This window comes from Cajanus cajan, chromosome 8 (assembly GCF_000230855.2).
Source record: "Cajanus cajan strain Asha chromosome 8, NIPB_CcT2T_4, whole genome shotgun sequence".
Taxonomy (NCBI): Eukaryota; Viridiplantae; Streptophyta; class Magnoliopsida; order Fabales; family Fabaceae; genus Cajanus; species Cajanus cajan.
The window spans coordinates 17,359,839-17,386,919 of record NC_138524.1 but is presented as its reverse complement, the minus strand read 5'-3'; the positions used below and the strand labels follow the sequence as shown (position 1 = coordinate 17,386,919).

The window sequence follows — 27,081 nt, the reverse complement described above, 5'->3', positions numbered from 1 at the left end:
ATTTATGTACATGTGTAGTTGGATGTTGTGGTGGGAAATGGGTCGAGTGAATGTTGGTTTATTGTTGCGTCTTTGTCATGCAAGACCTTAAAATGAAATTTCATTGGTTGGGTATGTGAGAATAGAATCTAAATCTTGATCAAGAGAAGAATCTCTTCTCCCTTCCTCAAAAGGTAAGGGACAGGAAGGAAAGTCTAGTACGAATAAAATCTCAACTATATATTTCTTTGTTTTTCCAAGGCTATTATTAATTATTAATAAATTAAGATGTATATAAGTTCAGAACTGCAAGTGGGAATGTATTTTTTTTTATTAAATTTATTTAATACTCAGTTTATACAGTCGTATTAATAAGATGATATACCATATATATATATATATATATATATATATATGTATATCTATAACATTATTCCTTTGTAGGAGCGTTGATTATAATAATAACTATTTTTGGTGTTATAAATATATTAAAAATTGAAAGAGAAAATGGGAGGGAGGAAATTAATTTACTTTTACATAGTGTATCATAATTAAACTATTTTCTCACTCATCAATGATCAACCATCTTAACCTGTGAAAAAGTGACGATATGATATGGATACAATTGGTAGGTGGCCATGACGTGATCTTCATTAATATAATAACTTCTTATATTGCAGTGTAATTATATAAAAATTGAAATAAAAAAAAGGAGGGAGCTGGGAAAATTTTCAATCCTCCTATGTTGCATGTTCCGCCTCTTAATTACAAATAGCAATATTCACTTTTGTATGATTATTTTCTTTTCTTGATTTAACTTTTTTAATTAAATAAAATAATTACCAAATAGAAAATGTGTTAATTGCAAGAAACTAAATATAAATATTTATCTAGGGAGAGCTCAATCAATCAGCCCGGCTCTTCATTTTGAATTGACTATATAGGGGGGAAAAAATCTTATTATAAACACATTTTATTAACACACTCATGCTTATCTTGAATGGGTAATAACTTGTGAAGTCAAGAAATAGAGATACCAACCGATGAATAAAACACCAATTTCTAAAACTTACAAGGTATTACATAAATATTTATATAAAATATAATTCCAAAATAAAATAAATATTATTTTAAATTGTTCATAATTTAAAGATATAGTAATTATAAATAAATAATATAAAATTGTTATTTCTTTTATTATTAGTATTTTAGTAAGTATATTCTACACACTAAATGTTTATTATATATAAATAAAGTTTATAATAAATTATACATATTAATAAAAACTATAGTCATAGTATATAAATTATATTAATTTAAATTTTATATGAATAAATATTTTTAAACATATAAATTATATTTTATATTTATAAAAAAAACTAATATATATTGAGACGCAAGATTATTTTTAATTTTTGATAGTTTATTTTGAAATTATTAAATGTAATTTTGAAATAATCATAAATACAAATTGAAAAAATAAAAAAATTCTTAAAATTCCTCTCATTAAATAAAAAGACAGAATAATCTCTCTTTTAAAAAGAAGTCAATATGTACATTCTCACACAATATGATTAATCATATTTAATGTATAGAAGTGAATTTAATTAGAATTTTACTTTTATTAATATAATCTAAATAAAAAATTTAGTAAATTAGAGACCAAATATATCCTACACGAGATATAATTATCCTTAAGTTAAAAAAGATTATTATACAAAGAACAAAATTTTCTTTAAATAATGGTTTTACATATCTAAAATTTGAGTTCAAAATTATCCATTAATTAACTAAATTCAAGCATTTCGTGGATTTTAAAAGTTATTCAATAGCGAACCTACGTGACTCTTATTTTAAATTATTTAATGGCTTCAAGATTATTGATAGGCTATAGTGAAAAGTTTAATACAGTAATTGTTAGGGTCACATGGTGACAACCACCTCAATGAAATGGATATTTGATTGCACACTTTCAATCTTAAATTCCACTTGCACACTTTCAATCTTAAATTCCACTTGCTTAGTGACATTTCTTTTTTGTGAAAAAAAATAACATATTACTAATTAGCTAATAAAGTTTAAGGTTGAAAGTGGGCAATCAAATCTTTAAATAAAAGGTGTTGAGCACTCATGATTTATTTAACCTGAAAATCGATTTGATTGGTACTGAGGTTTTAGTCATAACAAGTGGAGGTTTTATCCTTAATGAATGCATACAATAGTACTATTATGTGTTAATAAAACGACTGATATATAGATAAACATCAAACAATAGAGGACCAAGTAGCTTTAATATGCAACTATAGTAACTATTAATAAATTTAACAATAGAGGAGTATCTTTTGTATTGTAAGATACTCCTCGCCTTTTAATTTTTATTTTTTATAAGGTTAAGCACTAAATCGAATGTGTTATTATTATTTTTTATATTTTAAAAATATTTTTGTGTTAATTACATTTTTTTATAAAAATAACTTTAATTAAAATTATCTCTCTTAATTCATTAAGTAGTTGAAAGTTGGTAGAGATGTGAAGGTGTGTGTATATACGAAATGAAGCATTAAATAATTTGTAATTTTGTTAAAATTTTGCAGACTTGATTTATGCATTAAAAAATTTAATTTAATGATTTAATCGTTAAAATTTGATATAAAATATGAGTTATTGAGTGGAGTAAGTCTGAAGACTTACTTTAAGAGTAAGTGGATCCCTCTTATATATAGAGTTATATTGAGTGGAGTAAGTCTGATAACTTACTTTAAGAATAAGTGGATCCCTCTTATATATAGAGAGAAAGAATTCGTTTACTTTAAGAGTAAATCTATATAGATTTATTCCATTTAATAACTCATGTTCTACATTAAATTTTAACTATTCAACAATTGAATATAACATAAATTAAATTTGTAAAATTTTTAAAAAATTTAAAATTATTTAATATTTTATTTTATTAATTCAAATTGATGGATAATGAAAAAAAATATTTTATCCATAATTAATATTTTAACTTTGGTTAACACTAGTTAAACTACGCTTTCCTTTACAAGTATTATTATATGAAATTACCTACACGAAAAAGTGACGAAATAACACCACAAGAAAAAATAAATAACAAAAGCAAGACCAAAGAAATTAAGAAATATTTTTCTTTGAGTATATGTTTTTTTTATCTTCTCACACTATTCAATAATATGTGAACATGGCTTGTCATATAAAATAAGTAGATAATAACATTTAAATTCTGGGGATACATATTAAATTTATTTAATTTTAATTTTAATTTTTTTTTATTGAAATGTTATCACCCCTCGTGAGATCCCTAATTTCCCTAACAATTCATCTTCTCGCTTAGTATTATGAACTACTACCTTTTAATAAATACAAAAAAGTTAATTACTTATATATATTTTGATACCTTTAACTTCTTGTTTATTTCTATACCATATCCTTGAAGTTATTGTATTAGGCGAATTCAATATTTTTTTAAAGAACACACCGAATTCACCTAATATTATGTGGTACAATAAAGAAAACAAAAATGAATGAATTCAACTCACGAGTTAAAGCAAATATTTTACTAAAATAAACCATTTAAAACAATTTAATATTTTTATAAGAATTCAGTTATTTTAAAAATATTTGTAGGGTGAATCAATAAAAATTATGTGAAGTATAATATTTTAAGATAATTATATAATAAAATTTTAAAAAACATATAGGCTAATTAATAGTATGACAATATAAAATATGCATTAGTAGATTCTTTTATAAAAAAAATTTATAAAAATGATACGAGTATCAAACTTAAGACACATAGAGTCAACATGGTGTGTTAAAATAATACTATATCAGTGAAAGTCATATCTCACATTTGCAAATAAATGGTATCTAGAATTCAACCTAAATTTTTCATGTACCCATTTTAGTACTAACTCTATCTATTTAAGAGAAATGCTTAATAGTATGTAACGAAAACACAAGAAAACAAGAAAAGCCCATATCATGAATTCTGCAGTTTTATGTAAAATTCCTCTCTGCTTATCTCTTTTTTATTTAATTTTCAACCAATGAAAAATAGACAACAACTCTATTACATATTTTTTTTATAAATAAAATCCATACCAAGTAACATTACTCTTTATTTAAATTTGTGGACACTACACCAGCATATTTATAACTCATAATGATCTTCCAACATTATCAAACCCTCTTTAGATTATAAACACATTTAGATTCAGTATTTTCTCTTTCTATAATGAAGCAAAATTAAATCGGGAAAAATAAAAAAAAAATATGAGGCCAGCAGAAAGTGCCCTAAGGACACGATTAGTAATAGGCAAAGTGTTACAGGTAACGGATAACGACAAATGCTCGTTGGAGAATAGCGTGGCGCATCTCTCGCTATAAAATTGGTTCCCTCACTGCAAACCACGGCGATTCACAAATCAAACAAACCCATTTTCATTCTCTCATTTTCCCCTCAATTTCAATATATTAGCAATGGACTCTCTTCCCTCCCTCTTCTTCATTCCCTAACGCCACACAACCTCTCTTTGCCTCCCAACCCCACCTTCTCTCTTTTCTTTTTCTTTCCTCAAAATTGCCCAAAGAAGAAAAAGAAAAAAGAAGCCTTCGAAATGAGGTTTCTTCTGGAGTTCGTCGCTTGCTGTGGCTCGCCCGTACAGGGTGAGTCAAAGCCAGTATTGACGAGACCTCCCGAAGAAGAGACATCGCTGGTCTCAGCGACGCCTTCTGCCGTACTCATTCGTCGCTCTTATCGAAAGAAACAGCGAATGGGTTCGGCAGAGTGGAGGCCATCGCTGAGACCCATCTCGGAGGACTCGCCCAGGGAGAGGGAAAGTCCTCGAACCAGCTCGGCGAGCTCCACCGGAAGGGATGCGAAGAGGAGGAGCCCCGGCGGCGGTGGCGGGAAGGTTCGCCTCCGTAGTTACAGCGACAGCAATTACGGGTCAGTTAACGTAATAGCTTTTTTGGCGGTTTAATTTAACGGATTACATTTCGTTACAGTTGAATGAAAACTGTAAGCTTATTAATAAAAAAAATTGTAAAGGATTTTTATCTTTAACGGTAAAACTGTACTTTTAAGTGAATTCTACCAACTTTTTAATTAATAAAGTAGCGTTATATACCGATTAATGTTACATTATAAGTGAGTTACAAATTATTATTGCATATAATTTTTTATCTATATAATAATTATCTTAAAAATTATATCTATAATTATAGTAACTTATGAATGATTAATGGTATAGAAATATTAAAATAGAATGATTTATCTTAAATTTTACTATTTCTCACTTGTTAACTCGGATATTTAATAGATTTGGCTCATTTAAAATGATTGAACTGTTGAATAAAGTTATGCAATAATATTTTGATGCATTTATGAGCATTAATTTGTTGAACTTCTACATAGACGAATCAGGTCGTATCTTAACTACTGGATAGAAAAATAGAAAAATTATAAATAAAAATTGATTGATGATTACTGACGTTAGGTTTCATTAATTACTTTGTTGTCCGAGTGACAATTATTTATGGAAAAAAAAATATGTTTTTTTTAAGGATATTAATAGTGGGCCCGTGGCTGCTATGTTAATACTAAACATTAGCTGGTATAAAATTGAAATTTAAAAGTAGGTAGATAACTTTTTCTTCTAGGAGTTATTTGATGATATTTGTTTGGTGTACAATCACGAGAATTGAATTTAAGTCTTATATTAAGGGTGTTGAAAATATAAGATTTTTTTATTAGTATTGATCATGAGTGGTTGCCAATTGTTGCACTGGTGTTATATATGATAGTACGATTATTAGTGTCTTTTGCAACTTTTGTTTTGTATAACTCTGATAACTTTTATTTTATGCATTCAAGATATATATTAGTGATGATAGCGGAGTTTCAACTCATTCAAAGTTATCCAAATTTCACGACAAAGTTCAAATTAATAGCTTACTATTTTGATTGAATTTTTAAAAGGGAAATTGATTGAATCAATTATTGTAATACAAAAAGTTACCAATGTAATATTAAAAAATAATACTCATTACTCACTTTTTCTTGGTTGTATAATATTCGTCTGTTTTAGTGCAAATATTTTTTGCATCATATAACATGGCTCGCTCATTTGAAACTCAATACAGTAAAGATTAATTTTAAGATTTTTCCTAGTTTCCCGATTTATAAAACTGCGTATAGAGAAGAATTTTCATATGTTGTTGACAATTTTGACACGTTAAGTAAGACTTGCAAGTTTCAATGTTTCATTGTTTGATGGGACATGATTGCCAAGTGTTATTGGTTATAGATCATATCAATGAAAGATTAGATAAATTTTTCATTCGTAGATAACAAGATAAGAAGTTTTATAGGCTAGTTTGTCACTTCGAAAGTTAAGTTATTATTAGTCAATTTCGTATGCGAACGTTGCTTGTCCTTCCAAATAAAAAGAAAGCATATATATATTACATGGCAATTAAATACTAACTCTTTGAAAAGAAAAAAAAAAAATGAGGCAACGATTTGATGCTTCCTCAAACGAATAAACACACAAATAATGGGAAAGGAGAAAATAAAGAAAGGAAGAAAGCTTTTGATTTATGAATCATGATGCACTGAGGTTGGGGCAATATATTTATTTTAGATAATTTAAAAGTGTACAAGTTATAATATTTCTATTAATTTATTTTAATAAGACCAATACTAATACTTTATACTTCAGTGCTTTACATATGTAACATGTATGAGATTCTTGGTTCCACTTGTCATTTCATGGCCATTCGTATTTTTGCAAAGCTTAATTATAATAGAAAGACTATTAATATATACTTCATCAGTGCTTTACATATGTAGCATGCATATGAAATACTTGGTTCTTATCTTGAGTTTTTACTTGTCTTATCAAAGCCATTCGTATTTTGCAATACTCTTGTAGTATTTACTAATCAATATTGTAATCGATGGGTTTGAAATAATTGGAGAATAAAGTGTAAAGTGATCGTTGATTAAGAAATTAGTGGTTCAAATTTTGACTATAGTAACTTCCATCTACACACACATATTGATATATTGCTTATTTTCTCTCTCTCTATATATATTTCTCTATTCAATATTAATTGAACTTTTAATTTGTTGGGGAAGCCACTAACAGATTAACTTTATTTTTGGTCTAATTTTCAGATCAGGTGCGATGCCGTCGCTCATACCAACATTCTCTCCGACGCCATTTATGTTCTAACATTAGAGTTGGATTTATATGTAAGGAAAAGTGTATATATATATACCAACTATTTGGGTTGAGGTTTAAAAAAAAAAAACAAAAAAAGGTTGTTAAAATTTGCAATTTGCATTTTGAACGAAGTAGCCTTCTTATATCACTCCCTTGGTTATAAATTAAGAGGTTAATTCTTCCTGACCTTGGTAGTCGTTTCCTTTGGAACAAAAATTATTCGAATACAAACTAGAAGTATTTTTGAGAGTTTTTTTTTAATAAAAAATAAAGAATAATTTTTTATTAAAAAAATTCTAAAAAAAAACACTTCTAAATTTGTATTTAAACGGATTCAATATGCATTATTGTTTCAGCTAGAATGTTTCCCACTTTGGTCTTGTTGTGTATCAATAATCAATTAACAAGTCGATGGTCTAGGAGAGTTGGATTCTGTCTTTTCAAACATGATTTTGACTTTAAATCTTGTGAATGAAAAGGAATACGATTAGAAAAAAAAACTTATTAAAAATAATCATTAGTTATATATTTTTTTTGGTGAAGATTAGTTATTAATAAAATTAGCGAGTAATTTATACCAATAATAATATAGTTAAGAAAAAAAAACGGATCGAGTTCCAATTATCACAATATCGTGAAAGCATTTCATGGAATTCAACATGAAACCAAATTATGTGAATACAAAATACTAGTAGTTTTGTTTTACTATATTATTCATGCACACGAAGCCCTATGCCTTTCCTAACCATATTGAAAGCTTAAGACACAATTGATATATAAACAACCAATATTAACATAACTAGGCGATATAGCTAGGACTCTTGTTTTTTGGAATACTTCATAAAATACAATCAAAACACTACTTGTTTTTGTCTACAAAGAAAAAATCGATTTAGCTAAATAGTATACTTTTATTTTAAAAGAATTATATACTTTTAGAGTCTATAAAGAAAAAAATTGATTTAAACCTTTATATGTCAAAATTTGTATGGTAATTGGTGATTATTTTAGCTAAATTGGTATGCTGGCTATTTAAATCTTATTTTAGTTATTAGGAATCTCATATTTTTAAGATAATTTTAAAGTAATTTCCCACATTAATTTTGATTATTTCATGTATAGCTTCAATTATATATCTAATATTGTCATTTGAATTTAATGGTCATACATTATCAATAAAAAAAAATTAAGTGAATAATGATCTATTTGCAAATTCTAACTACTAAATTCAACCCAATTAATTTTTTGCAAGTTGGGTTAGGTTCAATTAGGTTGAGTTGAATAATTTTTATGTTATTCAATTATAATTAAGTTGGGCATCATGTAAAGGAATTTCTTATCCGAACAACCAATCTAACTCAATATATGTAAATCAAATTACAAAATACATATTAAACTATTAATCTATTCTATTACCACTTATTAATAAACTTAACTTATTAATACTAGTACTTTTAAGTTACTTCAACTATTATCTCCTTTATTTTTTTTTATTGAAACTTAAAAGTTAAAGATTTGCGAGAGTTACTCACCGATAAAACTCCTTACTAACTCACAAAACAAAAATGTAACAAATATGTTAATTAGTGACTTAATGTTTTCTTATTTAAGACATTTGTAATTGTTGTTTGTACTTTATATCATTTATTAAATTTGAATGGTGTATGTATTTTTTTGATTATTTATTTATTATTTTTTTGGAATATATTAAATTTTAATTACTCAACTTGAGCCAGATTCTAGATGGGTTGGGGTGGATTACTTAAAAAAAATCACAAATCCAATCCAACTCAGCCCAATTAAGTTTAAATGATTAAAATAGTTCAAATTTGACCCAACTTGACTTGCTTATACTCCTAACTATTAGTGTAACAATTTTTATATTATCAATTAATAAAAAAATATTTTTTATATTATTTTTAAAGTAATTATTAAAAAATTCAACAAATTCACCGTATTGTGAAGTGATTAAATGGCAATGTAAACTGTTGATGCATAACTTTTTCCTTTTTTCATCATAGGTTTTATAAATCATGCATCTTCCCGAAAAGATCCATTCATGCTTCATTTTGTGATACCAAATCTAAGTCTAAAAGATAATACACTTCTCACATTAATGAAGGACAATAGGGTAATATATATTATCATCTCAAAATCTAGAATATATAAGAGAAATCGAATCATTCCAAATATATTTAAGAGTTGCTCATTTGATCCCTCATAAACATAGTGAAGTAGAAAAGAGAGTATTGTTAATCTCTTTTGAGACTATTGGCAATTGTACAGTTTTAATAAGTAGACCATATGAGTAAATATCATTGTCAATGGGTTTGTTTCAATATCTATTCATCATTAATTAAGTGAAATTACAATTGAATTGAAGCGTCAAATGTATTAAGAGTATGAAAGGATATTTAATAGAACAATTGATATGCAAAAAGATAATTGACAATGGATTTAAATATGTTGGGTTTAGATTGTAACTGCAACAATCTCAATATAACTTACAATTATTATATCATGTTCTTGTTATCTTTATGTCATATTGCACTAATCGTAATTCTTTACCGAAAAGGACCTAAAAATCTCAATATTACCCTAATCATAATTTTTACCAAAAAGGGCCTAAGATCGTATGTAAGTCCCTAATCTCTTAGTAACTTAAATAAAGAACATGCAATGAACAAAAGGATTATTATATAATAAAATCATTTAACTTTATTCCTAGCAATTAAATGATTTTAAGTGTTTAATTCAGTTTCCACCAAAAATACTTTTTCAATTAAACTTTCAACTTATAATTAATTCATGAGTGATCAAGTCATATTAAGATATAAATATTATACAAGTAAGCTAATAGAAATATAGAAAGATAAATTTATTTATCAAGAGAAATACATGAGAAGGAATATTTACAACTAACCCCTACAAGAATGGAGTTTGGCTACTCCTAAATATGGTTAAAAAATCAAAACTAGATGAAAAGAATGAAGAATTGACATAAAAGGCTCTAAATCTTAAAGTTCTTATCTCAGTTCTTTTTTGTAACATTTTTAACCCCACAAAACTACCCAAAACTATTTAAATTAATTACATTTCATAACAGTTATGCATTTTGGTGCTCATTTGATTAAGATGACACTAAACATCACTTTTAACACAAAAAGGTCTCCTTCCAAAGGGTTTGGTGTTGAGCATTTGTCTTGGCACTTAATCCCAACCTTATTTGGTGTTGAGCATTTGTCTTGGCACTTAATCCCAACCTTGACGCTTAGCTCAAATGCTCAACTTTAGATGACAAATTCAACTTCACACCTTTTTCACCTAGTTTACTTCATCTTTTCTCCTAAAAACCTACAAAACACACAAATTATACCAGTAACTATATAAACCAATATTAACATCATTATGACACAATTAAAAAACATATTCACACAATTCACTAAAAATTAAAACAAAAATTATATTGTAAAAATACTATATAAATCATATTTATCAAGTAAACATCGAGGTTTACTGTAAGGTTGAAGTTGTTCAACACTAGGAAAAAGAAGGAATACCTAGAGCCAAACTATTTGAGACTTAATAAAAAAAATTGACTATTAATTATATAACAAACTAAGAGTTATCATGGTCCTACACGTGGACCAATAAGAAAAACCCTTTTTTTATTGAAAACAAAATACTATAAATTGATTAGAAAGTATTATTTTTATAAATGAGGTCTTTCAATCAAGTGGGTTTCTTTGTTGCTCTAGCTGGCTAGTTAGTGTTTTAGGTTTGCAGTCAAACAATCATCATTGACTCCACTAAAACCTTGTCGTTAAGGTTGGAGTTGTTGGTTGGTTTGTGTGGACACTAGTGGAAAAAAGGTTTTTAAAATCGGTTCTGTAACCGATTTTAAAGTTAGACTTTTAAGATCGGTTGTTTTATAACTGATCTTAAAAGTCCAGGCCTTGAAAAAAAATTAAACTGGAACGGGCCGTTCCAGAAGAACAGACATCAAAACGGCGCGTTCTACTTGCAGTACGGGCCGTTTTGCAAGCAGAACGGGTCGTTCTGCAAGGAGAACGGGTCGTTCCAGATTCAAAATTTACCCAAAATGAACCTACAACGAAAATAGAGACAAGAGAAGAGCATGAGAAAACGAAAAGAGACACAAGAAGAGCATGAAAAGACGAAAACGAAAACGAAATTTACCTTATTGGAGACTTTAGAAAATGAGAGCGTGAGAGGAAAAAAAGGAATGGAGGGAAAGATTAAAGAGAATGAGAATGAAGGGAAATATAAAAGTTTCTGACGATACTTTTAAAATCTATTATTTAAGAACCGATTTTGTATACTACATACAAAATCGGTTTTGAAATAATCGATTTTAAAAGTAGCACTTTTAAGATCGGTCATAAAATAACAGATCTTAAAAGTACTTTTAAGATCGGTTAAATTTTAACCGATCTTAAAAGTGTTCATATTATTTACAAAATTGTCACCGCGTCACTTTTAAGATCGGTTACCTTGTAACCGATCTTAAAACTCTGATTTTAAATCCAATTTTTGCACTAGTGGGAAGAGATTGGGTTGGCCTTTTAGTAACATTTTAGGTTAGGGTCTGCAGAATTTGAAGGAGTAAGAGGAACGAATGATAAAGGTTCTAAAGGCTTGATATTGATAGAAGTGGCTGGGAAAGTCTCCATGTGTGAGGGCCACATGTTGGGAGCATAACTGGTTGAGAAGGGGGTGTGGGCCATAGTACTCTCCAAGGTTTCTTATTGGCTTGAGTCATGAGATTAAAGACAATGTTGAGTTCTTACCATATATGGACTTTAACGACTTGGTCCAATTGTGTATCAAGGTATAGCAACAATCATTGAGAAAAACTTCTCACAAGAAGGATTCATCATCATCATCTTCATACCATAGAAATGACCATAGAAAGTAGGAATAATCTTCTAAGAGTTACTTTGAGAGTGAACCATCAAAAGAAAAGAGTTAGAAAAACAATCTCTTTTATGAGAAGGAAACCTCTAACATTAATTCCTGGACTAGTAGTATTAAGTGTTTTAAGTTTCTAAGGAGATGTCACATTACCTCTTAATGTCCCACAAAAGACCATCATCATGAGGGGCTTATATCACTATAGTAGCAAGAAAAGATTACATCTTCTTCCTCCACATCTAGTGGAAGTGAAAAAGAAGGAGGGAGAGAGGGGGGATAAATTCTAAGAAAGAGAATGTTATCCTTATAATGATGATTTCTTATTGATTTGAAGACTTTTTGGAAGTCAACCTTGTGAAATTAGCATTTTACAAAGAGAAAACATCTTTCATACAAAATGTAAAATTCTAGAGAAAATTTGTTCTCTAATTGTTGATAATGGATCAAACTAATTTAAAATTAATAATATAATATAAAAATTATTTAAGTTGTATATATTACAAATAAATATATTAAAATAAGTGATCATTGTGATGTCTGATAAGGTTCTTCACTCTCTTTATGCGGAGGGTTTGATTTTCATGTTGTGATTTCCTTTGATTTTTTTTAAAATGATGAGAAATATCTTTATGATTGAATTGATTTGACCTTTCTGATTGAATACATAACCAATCCAACAAGTCAAACTTCACTGATTCTTTATTCTAGTAGTACAATGTCCCCTGATATATATCTTCCTCCTTTGATAATAGGCTAAAAACCTAATTTGGTCCCTTATAATCTTTTTTTGTTTCAATTTAGTCCCTCATTAATTTTTGGTCTCAATTTGGTCCCAAACTAATTAATTGGTTTCAATTTAGTCCCAAATTAATTAATTAGTTTCAATGTGGGACTTCCGTCCAAATTATTTAAACGGAGTTAATTTTGGCCACGTGGATGCCACGTAGATGCACACGTGGCATCCACGTGGATGAGAACTTTTTTGAAAACACTTGGACCGGAATGGCCCGTTCTAAAACCGGAACGGGCCGTTCTGGTTGCAAAATTAAAACACCACCAGTGACTCAGAACGGGCCATTCTGCAATCAGAACGGCCCGTTCTGCTTTCAGAACGGGCCGTTCTGGACTCAGAACGGCCCGTTCCAAAACTGTAAATAAAATATTTTTTACTTAATTGTGTTTTTGATATTATAATTATGCAATTTTGATATCTAAAGTTTTAATTGAGTAATTTCAGTCCTTAAAAGATTATAGTTGTGTAATTTTTGTCTCACAATTTTTAATTGAACAATTTTAATCTCTCAAATATCATAATTGTGCAATTTTAGTCTTTCTCATTAAAAATTTAATAATTTTAAAATTTTAATATATATATATATATATATATATATAATGTTTTAAAATTATATAATTGTTTGTTTATTTAAATTAACGTATATTTTTTTTAATGTATCAAATGATATATATTTATTATTACTAAATAAATAAAATTTATATATTATTAGTATTTTAATATTATTGATAAATTAATATTAATATACTTTTACAAAAATTATGCAATTAAAATCTTGGAGATCACAAAACTGCACAATTGTAATACTTGAGATATAAAAAATGCCATGAAATCAATATTCTTGATTAATTTTATTAAAAAATAATAATTTTGAAGAATATTTTTTTATGGTAAAAATTTTAAAATTACTTATTTTTATAAAATATAATTGTCTTATAAATAGTAATAATTTTTTCTTTTTCTCTTTCTGTTTGAAAAAATATTTAAATATCACTTTATAATTTTTTGCAACTTATTTAAGATTAAAAGAATAAAATGATAAAAATTAATAAGATAAACATAATAAAATCAAATATAAAAAATATTAATATATTTATTTTATTAGATATAATAACATAATTAAAATATAATTAATAATATATATTTTATAAAATTATTAATATTTTATATATAAAAAAATAAAAATAAAACCGGAACGGCCCGTTCTGAAACTGGAACGGGCCGTTCTAGTTGCATTTTCGGTGTGTTAATTTGGCACCTGGAACGGGCCGTTCCGGATGCAAAATTAACACACCAAAAGTGCACCCAGAACGGCCCGTTCCTGTTTCAGAACGGGCCGTTCTGGGTCCAGGTGTTTTAAAAAAAATTCTCATCCACGTGGCATCCATGTATGCATCTACGTGGCGTTCATGTGACCAAAAGTTAACACCGTTAAAGCAATTTGGACGGAAAGTCTCACATTGAAACCAATTAATTAATTTGGGACTAAATTGAAACTAATTAATTAGTTTGAGACTAAATTGAGACAAAAAATTAATGAGGGACTAAATTGAAACAAAAAAAGATTATAAGGGACCAAATTAGGTTTTTAGCCTAATCTTAATCGTAAGTTTCACAACAGGTCATCCTAAAATAATTGAGCCCATTTTATAGAAGCAAAATCGTTTTAAAGTCCTGATCGATTCTTTTAAGATTTTTTTTTTAAGGATAGGAAAGATTACAAAGATGACTGCAATGAGGATTGAACTTAGATCTTCATGCTTCTAACTACCCAGTTCCTTTCTCACCCAACTACTAGGCTAACCCTAGTGGTTTTTTATTTGGGAGAGAGGAAGGAATAAAAGACAATAAAAAAAAAATAGGTGAGAATTGATTTGATAAGAATTAGGTAATAAATTGATTGAAATAGGATGAAATTTGTAATTGATTGGTAAAATAAAGTTAAGTGAGAAATAGAGTAAATTTAGTATTTATAATTACTATTTTATCCTTATTTTATATTATAGTTAGAATTAACATTTTTAATTTTATGTAATTTTACACATTTTCTAAAATTTACAAGAATTCTCTCAATTAAAAAGGTATAAAAAATTTGTGGGATTCATTTTTAATTTATCACAATTCTCCTTAAATATCCTCCACCAAACACAAATATTTTTTTTCCCCTTCAAATTCACTCTAATCTACTCTAATTCATCCCTTTCCCATTAAATCACCTCCACTAAACATATGTCAAGTGAAATAAATAATATAGATTCAATTACTATAATCCCAATATTTGATGAATAACAATAGCTGCACACAAAAAAGCTGCATTATTTTCGCTTTTTAGATAATAAATAATAAAATATGCACATTCCAACATGTTCTCTCTAACTTTAATTTCACAAAAAGAAAACTGTAAATATGATGCATAGAAATTGGTATGCAAATAAAATAGCTGTATATTATTTTGTTTCTGTTCCAACCATACATATTTAAATTCTTTTTACGATTATAGCTAGAGTCAATTAATTTGTTATATTACTACATATCTTTTCTTCAAGTATTTTAGTATGTGCAATTATCTAAACATTTTTTTTTCTGCTTGCCTATCAAATATATTAATAATTTGAAAATAATGATAACCAATTTAGTATTTTTCTTCTTTCTATTTAAATAAACGCAAGATTTTACACAAAATTAATATCTAAAGAACAATTGCCTTTCTTTTTAGGATTTCATCATGTAATTTGCGATCTGAGTTATATATTTGGAATAAATTAATCCCAAAATATATAATAATTATTGGATTAAACTCTTAACACTTTTCTACAGCGAAAAGCCTTGACACTCTTCTTCTTTGCTATTAAATGAAGATTAAAATAATCTAGACATGCAACGAACAACTAAAAGAAAGACTAACATATATCAGAAAGAAAAAAAAAAGACTAACTCAATTATTCCAACTAAAACAAAAAAGTTGATTATACAAAATGTAATGATAAAAGATACCATAAAATTAGAGTACCAAAATTAACATATCCAAGAAGAAGGTAAAATTATAGTGAAATTATACACTATTTTCCTTGGCCTCCATTCCCGATAACGTATCATAGAGAGGTTGGTTCAGCGTTTCCGGCAGATAAAACGCGAAAACGCCAGCACCAATTCCGCACAAAGCGAACACCATAAACGGCAACGACCCCCCCAAAACGACCACCAGCGGCGACAATATCGCACCCATCTGCGCCGCCTGCGTTGCGCACCCCAGCGCGGCGTTCCTCACCACCGTCGGGAACAGCTCCGCCGTGTAAATGAACAGCAAATTATACGTCCCCGCCATCCCAAAAATCCCCAAAACCCCACACGCCATTCTCACACCCTTCCACACCCCAACGTTGCTCACCAAGCTTCCCACGAGGCAAAACGCCCCACTGAACCATAACGTCGCTATGGTCAACGGCTTCCTCCCCCACCGGTCCAGCAACATCGCCGTTATCATAAACGCCGGCATCTCCGCCACCGCGTTCAGTATCACGGTGAGGTAAAGGTTGGTATCCATGTTCACCACGTTGAGACTCAACCCATAGTACACCACGGAGCACAAGAAGTTAATTACTACTGCTCGAATCAATCTCTGACGTGTCACCTGTGATCGGATCATGTCCATAAGTGATCCGGTCATTACTAGGTGACACGTCTGAGACTGAGATTCATTTAAGGAATTGACATCGACACCTGTGTACACATGGCATGTTGATTGAGATTCATTTAAAGGGTTAACATCTTTATATAAGTAACATTTTGACTGAGATTTATTTAAGGAGTTGACTTCTGTGTCCACGTGACATGTAGAAGATGATAGTGTTATGGATTTTGACAATGCTACGTGATGGCATGACGATGATGACGACAATGATAATGATCGTGGTTGTTGTTGTTGGTTTAGGGCTAGAAAGACCTTTTGTGGAAGATGGTTACCATTAGAGGTGGCGATTTTGGACATGATTTTTGTGGCTTCATTGGTTTTTCCTCGAACGAGGTACCATCTTGGGGACTCCGAGATGAAGGGGAGGATGAAGAGGAGGAAGAGGAGGGAGGGGAGGGAGGAGGCGATGTAGAGTTTGCGCCACGTGGGGAAGATATAAGCAATGGCGGAGATGAGGGCGATGCCGGAGGAGAAGAAGTAGAAAGTGGACATGCCGGCGGCGCCGCGTGCCTTGGGGCCAACGGGCTCGGTGGCGAGGACGAAGGCGCAGAGGCCGACGCCGCCGGTGCTGCAACCGGTGAGGAGGCGGAGAATGACGTAGGAGGAGAAGTTGGGGGATAGGGCTGTCAAGGTGCCGAATACGGTGTTTAGGGCACACACCACAGTGAGAGAGCCTTTTCTTCCGAGGAAGGAATCTGAGAGGTGACCGAATATTCCAGCACCTGAAATTGTTGCAATGCTATGCATGAGAATCAATTTTCAGTTAGAATGATTAACTTTTTTTTTGTTGATAAAATCTAATGTTTGATAATTGTGTTATTATTCTCAAACTCACGGTCCCCATTAAAGATTAACAAAACATATAGTTAGTACAAATCCTCTAAAGTACATAGGTACAGAATTTTGTAAAAATAGTTATATATAATACATTATTGATGAATATAATACTTGAATCTCCTCGTTGGAGAACATTTGTTGCAGCACTAGCAATGTTTTTCTGGAGGAAGAATTACTAATTTGCGTTTACTAATCGTGAATTAGTTGAAATAACATGCAACTTTAAGAAATTACATAAAAAGGACAGAAAAGGAACTGAAATATCTTCTTGGCACAGTCATTTTTAAAACGAACCAATCATTACACCCTTCAAGTTTCAATTTTCAATGCTCGCAACCCTAACCACACTACTGTAATGCTATTCTCCAAGCAAATGTATTTTGGATTAACAAAAATTAACAGAACCCTAGATTTTAAACAAAATTAAAGTTTGTTAAAAAACCTAAAAAATTAAGGAGTTTAATGGATGTGATTTTTATCCCCCACGTAACTCGATAGATCAGGAAAGCCAAGATGAGATTTGTAGAACAAAAAATCTATTTCACGACTGCTGCAGATGCAGAGAGAAACATGATAAATATTTGACGGGAGAGTACGAACAATATAAAAAACAAATGTAATTTTTAATTTTTGTTGCAAGTATGATCACAATGGTGAATTGATATATTTTTTTTTTATGAGTTGGCTACAAATTTAAATGAGCGCAGAGGTAGCGACATAGTTTCAATTTTAATCATTTCATGTGTTTGTTTGGTTTGGATAATCCCAATTATGTCGAAGTTGGATACAAATGTTTTTCTGTCAATGTTTGTCGATATATAATACTATATATATATATCTTCATTGTGTTGTACGTGGAGCAGGTTGCGGCCATTGCATACTGGGATCAGCCTTCAGCCATTGGATCGGCATTTAAATTTCGTGTTTTATTTTGTATCTTCTGCTGTTGTTATTGATTTGACAAGCATCGAATAAGATAATATGTTGTTTGTCAGTAAGCACCAAATATAATCAAACCCAAATATGCATAAAAAAATGGGTCATTGGTGCCATAGGTTGATAGTATAGAAATGAATATTAAACTTTTAAGACAATACATTGGAAATAAATCCCTCTTTTGGCTTACTGAAATACAATATATATATATGTTGTGGTTTTGTTTAGCATTAAAAATTTGATGTGTCTAGGCGATTTCTTATTTCTGCTATACATATTATTTTTTTTTTGACAATAACAAATGTGTATTCAAAAGAAAGATTCTACGAAACTACAAACCACCTTCTTTTCCATTAGTCATTAAAATGTATTTTTTTAATCTTGACAATAATTACCATCACATTATAAATTAAGTTAAAATATTGTTTTTGAATCAGATTATTTTTAGATTTCATTTTTTAACTAAATTATTTTTACCTTTTTTTTTTTAAAATTTTTATGGGAGTAATTTTTGAAAATTTTCTTAAGCTCCCATCTTTAACCGTGTATCATTTTATGCTGATAATATATATATATATATATATATAATTAAATTTAATATTATTTTAAAAGAAACTACTAATAATTATATCACTCTCTTTTAGAATAATTCTCTTGAATGAGTGTGTTTCTAATATTGTTTTTTAACAATAATGTTTTAAGGGATTTTTTTTATAATTTTTTTTATCTCTTTTACTTTATCATTCTCAGTTAAAAATTTGACTACATTACACTTTATTTTTTTTTTGTTCGTCCCTGATCGTTAGGTTGGAGGCATCTCAGGGTGGGATAGCTGTTTTCAATGCTTAAACGTGGAACAACTTCTACCGCTGAACCATACACTTGGGGTTACACTTTACTTCTAGTCTTCTATATAGTATACAATATTTATTTATTATAAACCTTAATTACAATATAACTTTTGTATGAAACATATTATTTATTTTAATTATTTTTGCCAGATAAAATAAAAATAATCACATACATTGCTCATATTAAAATTATAGTCGTATATCATGTGCAAACTTGTTAACTTCGAAATAATCATGTTAAATATTAATTTTTCTTTTATCTATTTATCAATTTTCCCATAAAATTATTATGCAAAGGAGATGAACATTGAATTTTTTAATGTTAATTTTTCTTATTATAATGCAAATATTCAAATTAATTTTATTAACTCAGTTAATATCAACATGATAAATATTTAAATTATTTAAAAGTTTATTAAAACTAAATGTCAAAATATGCAATATTCCATAAGAAACATATATACAAATATTTCAGAAAATACTTATGACCAAACATTCAGATTTTAATGGATCATACATTTATAATTTTCTCATACCAACATTGTTGACAGGACAGATAAGAACATGTAAGTTTTAATGAATTGAATCGAAGGGATATGTCAATGTACTTGGAACCAATGATTAGTTTCCATGCATGGCATAATTTATTTCCTTTTACAAAATCATAATTATGCAAATTGTGAAGACCCATTAGCAAACAAGATCAAATGCATGTTATAAGACTAAGCAAAAAAAGAAACAGTACTAAAGATAGAAAGAGTAAGCACTAACCGATCATGCAGCCGCCGAAGAAGACGGCCTGAACAAGCCCAACCTTATACTTGTCACCGCAAAACAATCCCCACTCAGTAACAGTCGACCTTCCCACCCACTCCCACGAGCCCGGTTCAAGCCCGCACACGCTCTTCGCGCCCGCCTCGCAGGCCCAACCGGCCCGGCACCGCCACTCCGGCTGGCGGTCCGCGAATATCATCACCATCGTGTGGAACGCCTCCAGGGCCCACGCCAGGCTCGTCAGCACGAAGTGCTTCAGCTGCCACCGCCCGAACTCGCCGCAGTGCCTCTGCAGCATCTCGTCGATGCACAGCTTCTCCGCCGCCGGCTCGCTGCCCTTCGCCGCCAGCAGCGGTGACCGGAACGGATCCGCTACACGGTCATAGGAATCGGAGAACGACGCGGTTCGCATTTGCTTCTCACCAGAGGAACTGTAAACGTATGGAGCAAAAATAAATGATTAGTGATGTATACATACATATATATATATATATATATATATGAGTTAATCATCTATACTGTCAGTGTAAAGATTTTTACACTGGCAACCAATTAAATTTGTTAATAATACTTTTTTTATTTTAATTTAATTAAATGAGTAAATGACATGACATTATTAATTATTAATAGATCTCACGAATAATAGTTTGTTATGCTATTACGTATTTTACGCTTTCTGTTATTAGCTTTCTTTCTCTCTCCTTGTAATATATATGCATTGCTTTTGTCACTTTTTGTAATAACAATATACGCATCATGCACAGCGTATTTTCTGTTGCCAATCTTATTTCATTTCTTGTCATGGTATCAGAGCCTGACGATCATCGTTTTTCGTTTTCCATCTTCATCCTTCTCCTCTGGTTTTGCCATTCTGCAACCATGAGTGATGAAGTTGATCCATCACTAAATATTCATAGTTTCTTGTTTTTGCATCCCAATGAAAATCCTGCTATGGCACTAGTTTCTCCATCACTTGATTCCACAAACTATCACTCCTGGAGCAGATCCATGCTCACGGCTCTCAGTGCTAAAAACAAAGTCGAATTTGTGGATGGTAGTGCTCCACAACCACCTTCCTCTGACCGTATCTATAGTGCCTGGAAACGATGTAATAATATGGTGGTCTCCTGGCTTGTGCACTCTGTTTCTTCCTCAATAAGACAAAGCATTCTTTGGATGGATTCTGCAGAAGAGATTTGGCGTGATTTGAAATCACGTTATTCTCAGGGGGATCTTCTTCGTATTTCTGCTTTACAACTCGAAGCTTCATCGATCAAACAAGGTGACTTATCTGTCACTGACTACTTTACTCAGTTAAGGATTATATGGGATGAGCTTGAGAACTTTCGACCAGACCCGATTTGTGTATGCATTGTGAAATGTATATGCAAAGTTTCATCTATTCTCGCTCAACGGAAATTGGAGGATCAAGCCATGCAGTTTCTTAGAGGGCTCAATGATCAATACGCAAATGTTAGATCTCATGTTTTGTTAATGGATCCTTTACCCCCTATTAACAAAATTTTCTCCTATGTTGCACAACAGGAACGACAATTTGCTGTTTCTGATTCCTTAGCTGAGGTTAAAAATGGTTTTGCTAATGCTGCCATCATGAACTCTACGTGCAATTTTTGTGGTCGAAATGGTCATACTGAAAGCACATGTTACCGTAAGCATGGCTTCCCTGATAAAAATGGCAAAAGCAGCTCTAATCGTGGGAAAGCTTGCTCCCACTGCGGAAAGAATGGCCATACAGTAGATACTTGTTATAAGAAACATGGCTTCCCTCCTGGCCATCGTTTCTCCAATAACAAATCTGCATCCGCTAATAGTGCTTTGTCCACTGAGGCGACCGCCAATGAGAAAGATCTTTCTGCTTCCACTGAGCACCAAGAGATTCGTTTCACTCCTCAACAATATCAAGCTTTGTTAGCCTTAATTCAGCAGCCATCCCAGGCTTCTTCAGCTTCACACTCAGCTTGTATAAATCAAATTGGTTCGATTACTACTTCTTCTACACACACATCTCAACCATCAGGTAGTGTTCAGCCCCATATTTGCACCACACACTCCTTTGATACTACTCCTTGGATAATTGATTCGGGAGCCACTGATCACGTTACTTGCTCACTTCAATTTTTCACCTCTTACAAACTTATTGAGCCTGTTATTGTCAATCTTCCCACTGGCCATAAAGTTACAGCAACACACTCTGGCACAGTTTATTTTTCTTCCAATTTTCAGCTCACTGATGTGTTATATATATCTTCATTTGCCTTCAATCTAATCTCTGTTTCTAAGCTAGTTTCCACTACTTCCTATCAAATTACCTTCACTAATAATGTTTGCTTCATACAGGATATCAGAACCAAGATGAAGATTGGTTCAGTTGATGTGCGGGGTGGTCTCTATCAGCTCATACCTCATCATTTCAAACCTCCTTTTATACATTCTACCATAATTCACCCAAAATGTGATGTAATCCCGATCGATTTGTGGCATTTTCGTCTTGGACATCTGTCTAATACTCGTCTTCATAATATGCAACAGTTATATCCATGTTTGACCATAAATAAAGATTTTACTTGCAACACTTGTCATTATGCCAAACAGCGTAAACTTTCATTTTCATCCAGTCATTCTACTGCATCACGTCCTTTTTCTCTTTTACATATGGATATATGGGGACCCTACTCCATACCTTCCATACATGGTCATAAATTCTTTCTCACCATTGTAGATGACAACACTCGTTTCACATGGATTTTCTTAATGATTAATAAATCTGAAACCCGTATGCACATCTCTAACTTCATTAATCTAATTGAAAATCAATTTAATACTCGAGTTCAAACAATTCGCACAGACAATGGTGCTGAGTTTTTAATGCAGAATTTTTTTAATTCTAAAGGGATTGTTCATCAAACCACTTGCATTGAAACCCCGCAGCAAAATGGAGTCGTTGAGCGCAAACATCAACATTTGTTGAATGTTACTCGTGCTCTTCTTTTTCATTCCAAATTACCCTCTTGTTTTTGGAGTTATGCATTATTACATGCCACTTACTTAATTAACCGCATCACTACACCTTTACTTGATAATAAAACTCCTTTTCAAAAACTTTATGGTCAAACTTGTGATATCACTGAATTGAGAGTATTTGGATGCTTATGCTACGTGTCTACTTCCACTGCCAATCGAAAGAAACTAGACCCCAGAGCTCACCCTTGTGTCTTCCTAGGATTTTCACCTACTACCAAGGGCTACATCACCTATGACCTTCATACTAGAGCCATTACAATTTCACGTAATGTGTCCTTTTATGAAAATCATTTTCCATTGTTGCAATCCACCTCCTCTACATCCAATATTCCCGTCGTTTCACCCATTTCTTTTGGTATTCATTCTCCTTCTCATGACTTGATTTCTATTTTACCTGATCCTCACCAACACAATGTCACTTCTCCAAATCCTGCCACAACATCACATGATTCCATTTCTTTAGCTCCATACTCTACTACTGCAGACTCTCTTCCACCAAATTCTTCTCCATTGCGTCGTTCAACCAGACTCCGCAACCCGCCCTCTTACTTGCAAGATTATCACCACTCTCTCACATCCACTTCTACCAATCTTCATCCAGGTATGCTCTATCCCATTGAGAAATACATTTCTTATTCCCGTCTTTCTAATGATTTTCAAGCTTTTGTGTCTTCCATTTCTGCTGTTTCTGAACCTCACTCGTACGCTGAAGCTGCCAAGCATGACTGCTGGCTTAAGGCAATGCACGCTGAATTAGAGGCATTGAAAATGAATCAGACTTGGACTTTAACTCCACTACCCCCTCACAAGCAAGCTGTTGGCTGTCGTTGGATATACAAGATCAAGTATAATGCAGATGGTAGTATTGAGCGGTACAAAGCGAGACTTGTTGCGAAAGGTTACACACAAGTGGAAGGATTGGATTACCTTGCTACTTTTTCCCCAGTTGCCAAGCTTACCACAGTCCGACTCCTTCTTGCCCTTGCAGCTGTTTTTGATTGGCATCTCAAGCAATTAGATGTGAATAACGCATTTCTTCATGGAGACTTAAATGAAGAAGTTTACATGACTCTTCCTCCCGGCATGCGTCCAGAATATTCCAACCAAGTGTGCAAATTGCAAAAATCACTATATGGCCTGAAACAAGCTAGTCGACAGTGGTTTGCAAAATTATCTTCTTTTCTTATTCATCATGGCTATCATCAATCTGCATCGGATCATTCCTTATTTATGAAATTTTCTAGTTCATCCACTACAGCTCTCCTCATTTACGTGGATGATATTGTTTTAGCAGGCAACAATCTTTCTGAAATTCAACTTATTACTGGTCTTCTTGATGTTGCCTTCAAGATTAAGGATCTGGGCAATCTTAAATATTTTTTGGGGCTTGAAGTTGCTCGCAACAAGTCTGGCATTCACCTCTCTCAACGCAAATATGTTCTGGATATTTTGTCTGATTGTGGAATGATGGCCTCTCGTCCTGTTTCCACGCCTATGGATTACACTTCACGCCTATCTGCATCCTCTGGCACTCCCCTTGCAGATCCTTCGTCATATCGTAGATTACTTGGACGCCTCATTTACCTTACCACAACTCGTCCCGATATTTCATATGTTGTCCATCATCTAAGTCAATTCATGTCTGCTCCATCCACTGCTCACTCACAAGCCATTTTTCGCATTTTACGTTACTTGAAGCAAGCACCTGGATCAGGTTTATTCTTTCCAACCAACAGTTCTCTCCATCTCAAAGCTTTTAGTGACTCCGATTGGGCAGGATGTCTTGATACTCGCCGCTCTATCACCGGATTTTCTGTTTATCTTGGTGATTCTCTCATCTCATGGCGTTCCAAGAAACAACCCACTGTTTCTCGTAGTTCTTCTGAAGCTGAATATCGTGCTCTCGCCACCACAACTTCTGAGCTTCAATGGCTCACTTATCTCCTCCATGATCTGCATGTTCCTGTTCACCAACCAGCTCTTCTTTACTGCGATAATCAGTCCGCTTTGCATATCGCAGCAAATCAAGTATTCCATGAGCGTACTAAACACATTGATATTGACTGTCATCTAGTTCGCGAGAAACTTCAATCTGGTCTGCTTAAATTACTTCCTGTTGCTTCTCCACACCAGCTTGCCGACATCTTCACCAAGTCTCTCTCACCTTCAATGTTCACAGCTTTATATTCCAAGCTGGGAATGTTGAATCTCTATTCCCAGCTTGAGGGGGGGTCTCACGAATAATAGTTTGTTATGCTGTTACGTATTTTACGCTTTCTGTTATTAGCTTTCTTTCTCTCTCCTTGTAATATATATGCACTGCTTTTGTCACTTTTTGTAATAACAATATACGCATCATGCACAACGTATTTTCTGTTGCCAATCTTATTTCATTTCTTGTCAATAGATTTGATTAGTTACCGGTGTAAAAAAACTTTATACTGGCAGATTATAGGTGATTAACTATATATATATATAAAGTGTTGTAATGAAATTAAAGATATATTAAAATTTTAAAATTAATTATAATTTATATTTATATAATTAAAATTTATAATAAATAAATATTTTTATTGTTGATATTGGATTGTTTTTTATTATTAATATTTTTAAAATTAATTTATAATAAGGATGAAAAATAATACTATCGCCTTTTTTTTTATTTAGGTGTAACAATTTTATATGAAAGTGAAAATAATTTTCTTAGATTTAAAAGACTTTAATTTTTTTTACATGTTTAATAGAAAAGATAAGTTTCTAAAATATATCAGATAGTCTTTTATTAGATTTTTTTAGTGTAATTTTGAAATGTTTTAAATTGGCACAGTCAAGCTTTTATTTTATGTTAAATTCACATTTCTCATTTTTTTTAAACTAAACATGCACTGGTGCAAAATATATAATTTATGTTTGTTATTTCAGGTTTTTTACGTCATAAAATAGTCTGTCATTAATGTGGGAGACATAAATTTACCTCGATTGAGTTGACCCACGTAAATTTATGTTAGATATCAAGGACCGGTGTAAAATTAATGAAGAACGTGCAAAAAGTAAAGAAGGTGGTGTTAGACAGATGGCGACCCTCCCTCTCCTCCGCCCATACTCCTTCCTCTGCACCCCCACCTTCACCCTAAAACTCCCAACCACAAAAATCCCCTTTTATCCCTCAAACGCCAAAACGACGCCGTCGGGGCTCGCATGTCGAACTCCTCCAGCTCTTCACCGCTGACAGAACAGCTAATCTTGGTGGCGGCGTACGGGCTGGCCTTCCTAAACTCCGTTCAGCATGGGCAGTACTTGATGGCGCAGTTCCCGAAGCTAGCCCTCCTCTTCGAGCCCATCCTCCCCTTCCTCGCCTTCTATAGATCCATCCCCTACTCCTCCTTCGTCGCCTTCTTCATCCTCTATTTGGGCGTCGTAAGAAACCCTAGCTTCCCCGCCGCTACATCAGGTTCAACGCCATGCAACATTTTCCTCGTCATTCCGCTTCTCTTCCAGTGCATCTTCTCCATCGATACTGGGCCAATCATGGTCTTCTTCAGCAACGCCATTTCGTCGAAGGCACTTGATGGCGCAAAACCCTAAACGCGAAGAAAATGAAGGCACCCACGGGAATATAAAAAACTTTTTTACGTTAGACTACACAGGGTCCGACGTAAAATTTTAAATATATGTTGGACTACATAGAGGTCCGACATAAAAAATTTGGACTTATTTTCAAAATTGCCACCGCGCCTTTTTTACGTTAGATATTTTAATGTTCGATGAGAAAATCCTGACGTAAATTCTATATTTTACACTAGTAATGCCACATTTTGTATGCTAAGACCCTTTGGACTAACTTCATAAATATTATTCTTTTGAAGCAATGACTGTAGCACAGATTGATCTCATTTCATTTAACTATACATTATCTTTTTTAAAAGGCAATATACTCATTATAAAAAAAAATGACTTATGCTAATAAATTATATTCAAGTTCTTCAACATATA

The 27,081-nt window shown here is 31.7% G+C and overlaps 3 protein-coding genes and 1 non-coding gene across 4 annotated transcripts; 3 read left to right on the top strand and 1 right to left on the bottom strand.

Moving 5' to 3' along the window:
• The first annotated feature begins 1,203 nt into the window (after positions 1-1,203).
• LOC109792192 (uncharacterized) lies at positions 1,204-7,415 on the top strand. Its single transcript, XR_014428522.1, has 2 exons — positions 1,204-4,948; positions 7,181-7,415. It is a non-coding gene; the product is annotated as an uncharacterized LOC109792192 (transcript).
• Positions 7,416-15,840: 8,425 nt separating this feature from the next.
• LOC109792190 (organic cation/carnitine transporter 4) lies at positions 15,841-20,589 on the bottom strand. The gene is made up of 2 exons (XM_029270088.2): positions 20,044-20,589; positions 15,841-17,370 (listed from the first exon to the last, which is right to left on the bottom strand). The coding sequence occupies exons 1-2, from the start codon at positions 20,456-20,458 to the stop codon at positions 16,010-16,012; spliced, it is 1,776 nt and encodes a 591-aa protein (XP_029125921.2). The 5' UTR covers positions 20,459-20,589; the 3' UTR covers positions 15,841-16,009.
• A 213-nt stretch (positions 20,590-20,802) lies between these two features.
• LOC145950277 (uncharacterized) lies at positions 20,803-22,351 on the top strand. Its single transcript, XM_083061360.1, has 2 exons — positions 20,803-22,301; positions 22,348-22,351. Exons 1-2 carry the CDS (start codon positions 20,803-20,805, stop codon positions 22,349-22,351), a joined length of 1,503 nt encoding a protein of 500 aa, XP_082917486.1.
• Positions 22,352-26,286: 3,935 nt separating this feature from the next.
• On the top strand, positions 26,287-26,673 carry LOC109792189 (protein TIC 20-II, chloroplastic). The gene has a single exon (XM_020351574.1). It carries the CDS (start codon positions 26,287-26,289, stop codon positions 26,671-26,673), a length of 387 nt encoding a protein of 128 aa, XP_020207163.1.
• The last annotated feature ends 408 nt before the right edge of the window (positions 26,674-27,081 follow it).

What these genes read in the sequence shown, in the direction of transcription:
- LOC109792190 (XM_029270088.2), bottom strand. Translation starts at nt 20,458, where the DNA reads ATGCGAACCGCGTCGTTCTCCGATTCCTATGACCGTGTAGCGGATCCG. An exon ending in CTTCGGCGGCTGCATGATCG is followed by an intron (nt 17,371 to 20,043) that starts GTTAGTGCTTAC and finishes CAACAATTTCAG; the next exon opens with GTGCTGGAATATTCGGTCAC.
- LOC145950277 (XM_083061360.1), top strand. Translation starts at nt 20,803, where the DNA reads ATGCACAGCGTATTTTCTGTTGCCAATCTTATTTCATTTCTTGTCATG.
- LOC109792189 (XM_020351574.1), top strand. Translation starts at nt 26,287, where the DNA reads ATGTCGAACTCCTCCAGCTCTTCACCGCTGACAGAACAGCTAATCTTG.